This window comes from Fusarium coffeatum (genome assembly GCF_003316985.1).
Source record: "Fusarium coffeatum strain FIESC_28 chromosome Unknown BRIP53273_contig_69, whole genome shotgun sequence".
NCBI lineage: Eukaryota > Fungi > Ascomycota > Sordariomycetes > Hypocreales > Nectriaceae > Fusarium > Fusarium coffeatum.
This window is the reverse complement of record NW_022157865.1, coordinates 211830-222454: the sequence shown is the minus strand read 5'-3', so window position 1 is coordinate 222454 and position 10625 is coordinate 211830. Positions and strand designations below refer to the sequence as shown.

Here is a 10625-nt window from a genome sequence, read left to right as displayed (position 1 = left end):
AGAGTCTAGTGAGGTTGTTGTTGAGATTAGTGTGGGCTTTGGCACTGTATTAGTGGTGGATGATATTGAGCGATCTACGATGGAACTCTCCGCTTGTCTAAGATCTTGTCTTGAGAAATGAGACATGGATAGATATCTGAGCAATTGAACAAATCAATAAGAGTAACATGCATCTTTCCCTGCATTTCGATTGTTGTTGTCGCATGACTCAATGGCTCGATACTTATCTGTCAATACCAACACCCATCATAAGAACCAGCATACAAGACCCCAATTCCCGATATCTCCAGCGGTCCGAGCCTCCCTCGGCCCCATTCATCCATCGCTCCCGTCCCAAGATCTACGCGCACTAAGTCATGTTAGTTTGACTAGCTAAGAAAGTATCTAGCTAGGTACTGTACCCGGCAATTGAGCTGTGATGTGATTGTCCAGCTCCCTGGGTTAAAGCTTTTAGCCTTTTGGGATGATCCCTTTTCAACTGAGACACTGTGGGCTGCTTGTATGTAATCAGCTCGATTGTTAATGGTCAGTTACACGAGACTGAGTCGCAGCTGAAAGACCCTTTTGGGAATGGGCTGCAGTCTGTACTGAGTCTGTGCCGTGTCGTAAAGGCCTAGAGAATTGAGGTGAGGGAGAGACAGAGCCAATGACGTGGTTTGTCGTCGTTGGAGGGAGATTGAGGGGATTGTTTTTGTTAAATTTCCGGTAGTCTATGGCTATGTTTCTGACATAATCTTATGTCCGATGTTGGTCAGAATATAGCAATTGACTCTTCATCGGTATTATCAACATGTCCTGCGACACTGTTCATCTCATAACTTACCAACTACATGGAAATATCACTCAACAACCAGAGACTTCCTTGTTCAAATTTACAAACCCTCCATCTCAGTTCTTACCCACTCACCTGGTCAAAGGGTGACGCAGAGACTAGAGTCCAACTCTCAGCTGGCTGATCGCTACCCTGCATGCCCATCATCAGCCCTTTTGGGCTTCACTTTCACCTACAGTGCAGCACTAAACCCACGCTACCGAGCTGCCCCTAGCTCTGGAGGCTAGACTAGGGAGAAAAGAGAACAGAACCGCCCTCCACTGCCGAGCTGGACTGGCTTGGCTCGGGGCTGGCAACCCAACCCAATCTTAATCTCATGCTCTCCACAGCGGGACGAGAGGATCGTCGAGCTCCACTGATAGCTGTACTGTATTGCATTGTATTCAGTACGCCGAGGGAGCACACGCACTAACTATACTGATGTTCTGCTTGTCTGAAGTCACCAAGGTTGTGTACAGAAACAAAGATACCGTAGAATAATCTTCCGTGTTTCTCAATTCATTCGACATGTCAATCCGCAGATCCTGTCGCACGGTAACCTCTGATCCCATTTGCTCGTCTAAAAGAGTCATTCATATCATGTCTTGTCTACAGTACTGAAAGCAAGAGGCCCGCCATCACCCTTGAAAACTCCAGCGCTATGCATGCATGGTCGCCCTCCTCGGCCATCCCACTGTAGGTATCGCATTGTATTGGCAGTCATCCCATTCCACTCCTACTCTATTTGGTCCGAAGGTCGTGTACATAAAAGTCCAACTTATCGCTTTCATACACATGTCCCTTCGGTTGACCCGCACCACGATAGATATTGTCAATTGAATGCTGGTGAAAAGTATCCTGATGGTTACAGTTCAGAATGTGATCCAGCCCTGGAGGGTGAGTCAGGCGAAAGATTCCATACCTTGGCGGATTAGCTTAACGAGCGATAATTGATTGTGGTCACTTACGAAGGTTGGAATTTTGGTGCGCAGACAATGGCTACACTCTCAGGCATCATAACCTGGTATCCAGCATGCGTATGTAAATCCCGTGAACTCATGAAACACGTCTGTGTCGGGTGCGTATGAATCCACCCCAGAAGAAGCAAGTCCTCATTCATGCAGTAGTCAAACATGACCTCTTCATTCTCTGTCTCACACGTATCCGACGTGCACTTCTGATCGGGGATCAAGAGACACCTGACAAACAAAGCGTTATTGATGGGTGTACCGCACAGCATGCCACACATCTCAAGTCCCCGTCGTGTGTTATCAGCAGCGATGTCGAGAAATTTTTGTCGGAGATTTTTGGGAAGGAAGAGAGACCGTATCGGATCACCGTTCTCAAGGTATGCGCCAGGCTTGAAGGTGAGACGCTCCTTTTTGGGAATTGTTGGTGGGCCAGCATCTCCGGTCGGGCTAAGTGCCTCTTTGCGAGGAACCTCAGGTCGGTTATTATCGACAGGTTGAGGCGACGAAGATGGTATAAGAGGTTCGTATGCTGATAGGGGCACCTTTTGTGGCAGGCTTGGAGGTAACGGTTGGGATAGAGACGGGTGCAGAGGCTCTTTTGGTGGTAGAGCCACGGGTTCCTTCGGTGGTCGGCTTGGTTGAATGGATGGAGTAGTCGGCGTTGTACTTTTCTCGTACTCGAGTGGCCGAGGTCTGGAAATAGACGGATAGTTGTAAGTGTGCGACGTCGGTCGGAAATCATGGTCGTTACGTCTCTCGTGCGCCGAGTCGAGGGCCTGCCTAGTTGCCTCCATCTGTCGCCGTAGATCCTCGTCGTCCCCAATGCGTGCGCCGTCCCATTGGTCCCATTTGCCTCCTCTTCTCCTCGACATGATATCCTCGTCAGTGATCCCAGCTTGTCTTGTGACCCTCCTTGCTGTATCTCTTCGTGTCAATTCCTTCTGGGCCAGATCAACTGCTAGATCCTGGTGATCAGATGCATCCAGAATTCTAGCATTGCCGGTCAAGCTTGGATCGCGAGCTGCGAATTGTTCGTATCGCGACGAAGTGTTTGGTGCAGCCTCGGTAGCCGGCTTCGGCGACAGCGCCATCCGCTCCCATTCTTTGACGGCATTCTCAATTTCGGGTTTGAGCTGTTCGAGATCTTGGATGACGCGTTCGATGCGCTTGCGTTTTGCAAGCGCTGCGTAGGCCTTTTTGTTCTCGGGATCTCTGAACTGGGGATGTGTCGGAATATACTTGAGGACAAGAGCGGAGTGCCGGTACAGCATCATGTAAGCTCGACCGAAATCGCCATCGGAGACTGCAAAGGAAGCCTAGACAGATTAGCTGAAGTAAAGCACGGAGATTGATGATACAAACCTCTTGGTACAGTGTCTCGGCCGCACGCGTCCAGTGCTTAAAGGGAATATTTGTATTGAAGTTGAAGTTCTCGGCCTGGGCAACCAGCTCTTTGACAGTCTGAGGCCGGGTAGGCCGCATCGCTATTCGTGAGTCCATATTGGAAGAGGTTGAGGAAGGAGGGTTGATAGTTGACGTCGTAAAGTCGTCAAAGCAATTATTTCTAGTACATGGTTGTAATTCAGGTGCCACGCGGCTTGTAGGCGACAACTTTAAAAGAAGTTGCCTGGGAATGGGGAATCTTAAAGTGTCGAGATGGAATCAAATGGATCCTGTGACGACGCGCAGCGTCTCGCGGCAGGTGGCCGGTACCTTGATTGCCCCTCCATGCCCAATGGCGGGGAATGTATGACTTTATGCGGTATGGAATGACGAAGCAGAGAATATGCACATAAGCCAAAAGGATGAAACACCAGATTAGCCTTGTGTGGCGTGGAACGCCTCAGTAGACACAGCCACACTCAACTTCTATCATGGGCTGATGGCGTGGTTTGTGTATGAGAATCGTACAATTGCTATCTCCATGCAATGCACTCCCCACGCTGTCTCACCGAGCCCGCTCTTCCTTGGAAGATATCCTCAGGCACTTGATGCCCTGAAGGAGCACGTCTCTCTCTGTCCCGACTTCTCCCGATGGTTTATAGTCAGTTCGGAATAACTCGCCTTGGAGATACACTCAGCATCCATGTATGGAAGCTTAAGGTTGGGCTCGGGGAATCCGGGTCGCGGTCCCTAATTAGACTACCAGAATTGGAAATACGACAAGACGGAAGTCAAGAACCGACAGTAGATGAAGGTTTCAATCTGTTGACTAGGCTCCAAACTTGGTAATCGTGCCGCAATAGTCATGATTAGATCTCACTACCAAGAGATGCTCATGTCAACCCCCAGAGGCAAAGTCTTGGTCTAGGGGTTATCATGATCATGATCGAACCGCATCATATCGCCGCCGCTGTCTCGCCGAGTCGGTCAACCCCACGGTGAGAAAAGCTCCCCGATGGTCCCATCGGTCATCGGCCCATCTACCCACGCCCATGACACCTCAGGTAAGGGGGCATTGACCACGGTGTGGCCATGAGGCCTTGTTATGAGGCTGCCAGGATATATGCCGGACATTATTCTCAGCAAGTTGGGCATCTCCTAGGCAAAGTTTTCTCAAGGGGCGATTGGGTTTAAAAAGCCAGCCTCTCCCAGGTCCCATGCCTCGATCGTCTATCTAGTATTCAGTATCATTTGTAAAGAATCTCGATTTGCACAGAGCTCAGCCTCCCTGATCATATCTCATCTAACACCTAACTTCTCTCCTTCGTTACCTCACTTACAAAATGGAAGCCATCAAGAACAACACTACCATATCCGCTATTGAGGTCAAGCCCTTTAATGTCAACGCTGTCCGCAAATGTATGTAACAACAGCAACAAGCCATGGATGAATGAACTAACATGAGTAGCCGCTGTGAACACTGCCGTCGACATCTTCACAATTGAGCAAGGTCATGTCACTCTCCCCAGCGACCTTTGCCCTCTCGACGCTCTCTCCAGCATCCTCCGCAGTATCTCATCAGTCTTTGAGCTCGACGTTTGCGCCGACCTCGACCTCAACTGCCGCGATATTCTGCACCGCATCCTCCAATCCATTTTCGACACAAACACACAATTGCTTCTCGAGCAGGAGACGTCCGAGTTCTTCGCGAACCTCAGCTCAAAGCAGAGAGCTCGCATCCTGGCCCAGGCCATCGCTGCGTTCACCGTTATCTTCCAGCGCCTGGCACTGACGGGTGAGAAGGTCAACTATGGTGTTCTCAATCGCGAGGCCCAGTTGTTCACCGAGAGCGACCAGCGGGCTTTGATACAGAGTCTTATTGAGGGCGACAGTATCTTTGAGAGTTGTACGAAGAAGAACGACATCGCAGAGGCTATCCTCGCTGCCATTGATGCTGATGAGGATGCCGCGACACCTCAGCCTGTTGCCGCTGACGACAAGCATGACTTTATGTTCTCACCCAGCGCCGCTCTAGAACACAAGAACATGGGCGTTCCTTGGGGTTTCAGCATCATGGCGATCAATTAGATCACTTCACGAATCACGACAGGCGTTTGGGTGGGCGACGAAAGACTCTCCCGCTGGTATCATTTAGCGCGGCGCTCATAAAGTGCCAGGTATTTGTCTAATTTGCATTATCATCATCAATGTTTTTGTAGAATATAACTCAACTCATGGTCTATTTTTTTTAACCCACTCCTGTCTCCCCTGTTTTGTGAAGTTATTTGGATGCCTCCTTGCCCTTGCCTTGAGCTGCTTGAGCGCTTGATTGAATCTGAATTATTTCTGTCCTTTTCTTCTCGAGCTTCTCTTGGGTTTCCTTGATTGTGCCTTCTAGCCTGGTGCTAAATCGGGACATTAGACAAGGGTACAACCTTGGAATGGGATTTTTACTCACATCTCACTACTAATGTAATCCAGGCGGCCCTTGACCGTGTTCTCGGCCTCAAACTTGTCCTGCTTCAGTAGCACGGGACCAGTGAGCTTGTAGATGGTCTCGCCCTCTTGTAGCCGATCAAACTCCTGAGCTTGGGTTAGAGACTTATTGAGATGCTTATGTCAAGATGACCAACCTGCTGCACACCAACGTTCTCCTGCTTCTGTCCTTCAAGCTTTTGTCGCGACTCAACAGCGCTTTGGAGTTCTGGGTTGCGTATTAGCATATGTCTTTCGTTCATTCAGAAGGTGAACGAACATACCGCCTTGAAGCTTCTGGAACTCTTCGGACAGGGCCTGGAGCCTGGCTTGAGGATCCGACATGGTGTTTTGGGGGCGATGAAGGATGATGTAAAACTTGATAAAATACCACTAAGCAAGTAGAAATGTTCCTGCTTATCAAGAATCGTCCTTTCTCTTTCTTGTCGCCTAAACTGACGATACAGTAAAGTTGTGTAGCCCCTCTCTGCCCCGCTATAAGCATCATTTGTGTTAGGTTATGGATCTGGGCCATGTTTCCCCGCCAATCGGTCCCAGCCTGTCTGTACTGTACTCTGTACAGCCCAGCGCAATTGACTGTTGCCTCAAGCAAACCGTCCACCATCTCGATAACGACTCCAGCTTTTGCAGGTGCTTGTTACTGTTCGATCCTCGCCTTTGTCACCTCCCGATCCCGCTGGGGAATTGCACAAGATCCGACCCCTTCACTTTTGGAAGTTCCAGCATAAACCCCCTCCCCCACGTTCTCTTCGACCGACAAACGTCACCATGTCGACCAACTTTCGCGACCGCGCCATCGCAGAGGTGCAAAAGGCCATCACGGCCGACCATGATAAGGAGTACCAAAAAGCTTTTGACCTCTACATGTCCTCCATGGAACTCTGGGTCAAGGCGCTCAAGTGGGAGAAGAACAAGGCTCTCAAAGTCACCATGCAGGAAAAGATGGCTACCTACCTCGATCGCGCCGAGAAGCTCAAGCAATTTCTTGCCAGCGAGAACGATAACAACGCAAATGGCAGCGGGAAAGCCATCATGGGCGCTAACGGCAGCTCCACTGGTAAGGGCAAGCCTGCGGCGGGCGAGGACGACGATAGCAAAAAGTTGCGCAACGCATTGTCAGGTGCCATTCTTCAGGAGAGGCCTAACGTGCGGTGGGAGGATATCGCTGGTCTCGAGGGTGCCAAGGAAACGTTGAAAGAGGCTGTTGTGCTGCCCATCAAGTTTCCCAGTCTGTTTCAGGGTAAGCGACAGGCGTGGAAGGGTATTTTGCTGTACGGACCCCCAGGTACAGGTAAAAGTTACCTCGCCAAGGCCGTTGCGACGGAAGCGAACAGTACTTTCTTCAGTATCAGCAGTTCCGATCTTGTCAGCAAATGGATGGGTGAAAGTGAAAGGTAAGCTTCCTTGCTGTAATTAGTGATATGCCTTAGCTAACGCAGTTTCGCGCAGGTTGGTCAAGCTCCTGTTCTCCATGGCGCGTGAGAATAAGCCTTCGGTTATCTTCATCGACGAGATCGACGCTCTATGTGGTCCCCGAGGTGAAGGCGAGTCCGAGGCTTCACGTCGTATAAAGACCGAGATACTGGTCCAAATGGACGGTGTGGGCAACGACAGCAAGGGCATCTTGGTTCTGGGAGCCACCAACATTCCCTGGCAACTCGACGCTGCTATCCGACGACGTTTCCAGCGCCGTGTGCATATTGGTCTTCCTGACGTAAATGGTCGAGCGCGCATGTTTAAATTGGCTATTGGTGACACAGACACTGCCCTCGTGGCAAGCGATTACAATATTCTTGCTGCCAAGTCCGAAGGAATGTCCGGTAGTGATATCGCCAACGTTGTTCAATCTGCTCTAATGCGGCCAGTCCGCAAGATTCTGCAAGCAACTCACTTCAAGCCTGTAAGTCGTTTACTTACACATATCTGAATCCATACTAACACATTCAGGTCATGAAAGATGGCAAGCGCATGTTGACGCCTTGCTCGCCTGGCGACCCAGAAAAGATCGAGATGACGTACGACGATGTCTCATCGGACGAATTACTGGCACCGGATGTCCAGCTGAAGGATTTTGAGATGGCGCTCGACGACTCGCATCCAACTGTATCCAAGGACGATATCGCAAGACAGATCGAATGGACCAACGAATTTGGCAGCGAAGGTGCATGATGAAGATACAGCATGAGTTGCGACAGTCACTTGTTGCACATACATAAGGAGGAGAAAGGAGAGGGAGGCAGCGAGTTTCCAGAATTGTCTCTTACAGCATGGCGGCGTCTCGTGGAGTTTTATTTATCTTGTAGCTTGGGCATACTGGTGTGGGAATGAATGAAAGAAATGTTGATATATACGCTACGTTGAGTCTGCTGTTGAATATCGCGAAGGTGTTCTGAATGAGTCGCGTACACTCCTAGACAAGTCTTCCCTTCAGACAACCAATCGAGGCTACTACTGTTATAGGGTAACTAATAGCTATTTTATGTAATCGGATATGAGTCGTTTGGTTGCGATCAGGCTGGTGATATTTTAATGGTTGCACTATCCTCTCACTACTCAAGAGACTCACTGTTAGTTTGTACCGTATGGTTAGCTTGGGAGAAGGTTGACATTCTTGCGGGTTGGTTGACAGAATGGTTGTTCAAGCAGTGCTTGTTATCCACTTCTCCTGGCAACCTGTACATCATCTTTGTTACATACCTAGATAGGTACCTGATCTTTTGACCTTTTGGAGTAAAGGAAAAATTGTATGGACGGATTCAGGAAGTACGCATAAGAGGCGGAGTGATGCCAAGTCTGATTTTTACATGACCATGAATTGTCCGAGGCGTCCAACCCAATCTGATTGTACTATCAAAGCCCCACTGGCATGGAGCTCTAGGTAGGTAATTAACACATCGAGCTAATCTTATCTTATCCATCTAATCGCAGCGGTCAATTATGGCAAAATTCACAATTTCCGTCCCCTCCATCGAAACATGTCACCCATCCTCTGTTGCCAACGACGGTTGTGCCCTGAGAAGATACCCAGCGAACATTCCACACAATGTTCGTCGCCCGACAACACGCGCGGTTGTCTCTTGCGCGACCACTGCGGCGCACGACGTCGCCGATTCAACTTCGACTTCGTCCCTACGCTACGGGTCGTCTGACCGGCGATCAGCTCGAACCGTCCAACGATTTGTCACAACAGCTCAAAGATACAGGACTTTGGCTCCAGCGAGGGGCAAGAAGAAATGTTCTTGGGGATAAACATCGTGTTAATATTGTCAACCAAGGTTTATGCGGTGAGTTTGTTCACGCGATCCCATAGACTCACTTTCTCATAAAATAAACTGTTTAGATGATATCGCCAACCTTATGGGTCCCTCCCTCGAGCGCCATCGTGGCTGCGATCTTATCGACATAAACCCAGGTGCTGGCATCTGGAGCAAAACCCTACATGAACTAGTTCAACCTCGAAAACACATCCTCATGGAACCAGACATCGAACTCTACAAGCCACTCCTTGGCGACTTTATCAACAAACCAAACGTCGAAGTTCTTCCCAAACAAGGCATTCTTTGGAAAGATTTACAGGAGATGCTTGAAACTTCTATCGACCAGCCGACTCGTGACCCAGCCGCCGAGCCAGAACGCAACGATACGCTCCTGGTCAATGTTAATATTTCCTATTGCCCAGCTAAGAAGTACCAAATGTTCGAGTGCGTCAGCACCATGGTTCTCTACCAGCTTATGGCCAGTATCCGATCCGCCGCGCTCTTCCAGCAATACGGCCTCGTGCGCATGCTCATCTGGATTTCCGACGACGGCAAGCGCAGGCTCCTCCCACGAAGTTCCATCCGTCGCAAACGCAGCGCTTTCGAAGCCGAACTTTCCCTCGAATGGTTGCATGAAATCGCAGGCCACGACGAATTTGAGGACCGTTACGAACTCCGCGATGAGTGGATCAATATGGAGTCTGGATACCGAACGCTCGATCGCATGAAGAAGGCTGGTCTTACCATGCCCTCTGGCCGTGAAACAAAAGTCTATCAGAATCTTACCGCCAATAGAGAGTACGCAGACCGACAACTTGCAGGCGTTGAAATTCCCATCCATAGCCGGCCCTTCCGCCAAGAGCTCGAAGAAGCCGAGAGGGAGTTGGAGAGTTCTGCAGAGGTGCCCTCAACCCGTCTCAAAGCGCTGCGCTTCCGTCAAAAGTACGAAGCTGCAGACGCGCAGTTGTATCTTGAACTTCTGCAAGAGCGCGATCGACTCATGAGACTCGCCACCGAATCCCCATCCGAGTTTCCCGCCGCCGAGGCAGCATTCGACAGTCGCCTCGATAACATCAAAAAGAACACACGGAAAGAGTGGGCGATGGTTCGTGACAATTACCAGCTCTTCCGACAAAAAGAACCGGTCCTCTTCTGGGACCGTCGTCCATTCGAACCTCTCGTCACTCACGCTGAGGACTTCTACCCAAAAATGCCCTGCGCTCTTCTCGACCTCCAACCCAAAGCAATGAGCAAGTTTATTCGTCAACACGGCCCCGATGCGCGTAACGGCACTATTTCGGAAACCATGCTACGCTATTGGTGGCAGTATCCGCTTTCAGGCGTTCCCAAAGCCATGAACAGTCTATGGCCTGGGTTCGGTGACCAGGCACCCGGTGTGACCTCCATCCACGATCCGGACCAGGCAGGCTCACCCCTATCGAAGCATGGAGCGTTATCTGCGCGATGTGTGACGCCAAAGCAGTGGGAAGACATCATCGAAGCGTGGCTTGACTGGCCGTTTGCGCCTGAGTATACAACGCTTGTAGGACGCCTAACGGACGACTACGACAGACAGTTGGTGGAAGAGGACGACTCGAAGACCCCCTCATTGGGCAACGCGCCGAGTGCTATGTAAAACAGAAGGACAGAATTGTACGACTAGGCACTGGATTAAGAAGCATACATCGGCGTTCAAAGGTATTTACG

The 10625-nt window shown here is 50.1% G+C and overlaps 5 protein-coding genes across 5 annotated transcripts; 3 read left to right on the top strand and 2 right to left on the bottom strand.

The window, feature by feature from the left end:
* Positions 1-1775: 1775 nt before the first annotated feature.
* On the bottom strand, positions 1776-3282 carry FIESC28_03279 (uncharacterized protein; the record flags this gene model as incomplete). The annotated part of the gene is made up of 2 exons (XM_031157428.1): positions 1776-3098; positions 3145-3282. The coding sequence occupies 2 exons, from the start codon at positions 3280-3282 to the stop codon at positions 1776-1778; spliced, it is 1461 nt and encodes a 486-aa protein (XP_031018560.1).
* A 1226-nt stretch (positions 3283-4508) lies between these two features.
* FIESC28_03278 (uncharacterized protein) lies at positions 4509-5253 on the top strand (the record flags this gene model as incomplete). Its single annotated transcript, XM_031157427.1, has 2 exons — positions 4509-4584; positions 4634-5253. 2 exons carry the CDS (start codon positions 4509-4511, stop codon positions 5251-5253), a joined length of 696 nt encoding a protein of 231 aa, XP_031018559.1.
* Positions 5254-5446: 193 nt separating this feature from the next.
* FIESC28_03277 (uncharacterized protein) lies at positions 5447-5985 on the bottom strand (the record flags this gene model as incomplete). The annotated part of the gene is made up of 4 exons (XM_031157426.1): positions 5447-5570; positions 5624-5748; positions 5799-5869; positions 5925-5985. The coding sequence occupies 4 exons, from the start codon at positions 5983-5985 to the stop codon at positions 5447-5449; spliced, it is 381 nt and encodes a 126-aa protein (XP_031018558.1).
* Positions 5986-6429: 444 nt separating this feature from the next.
* Positions 6430-7830, top strand: FIESC28_03276 (uncharacterized protein; the record flags this gene model as incomplete). Its single annotated transcript, XM_031157425.1, has 3 exons — positions 6430-7055; positions 7111-7561; positions 7609-7830. 3 exons carry the CDS (start codon positions 6430-6432, stop codon positions 7828-7830), a joined length of 1299 nt encoding a protein of 432 aa, XP_031018557.1.
* Positions 7831-8704: 874 nt separating this feature from the next.
* Positions 8705-10554, top strand: FIESC28_03275 (uncharacterized protein; the record flags this gene model as incomplete). Its single annotated transcript, XM_031157424.1, has 2 exons — positions 8705-8945; positions 9002-10554. The coding sequence occupies 2 exons, from the start codon at positions 8705-8707 to the stop codon at positions 10552-10554; spliced, it is 1794 nt and encodes a 597-aa protein (XP_031018556.1).
* Between the last annotated feature and the right edge of the window lie 71 nt (positions 10555-10625).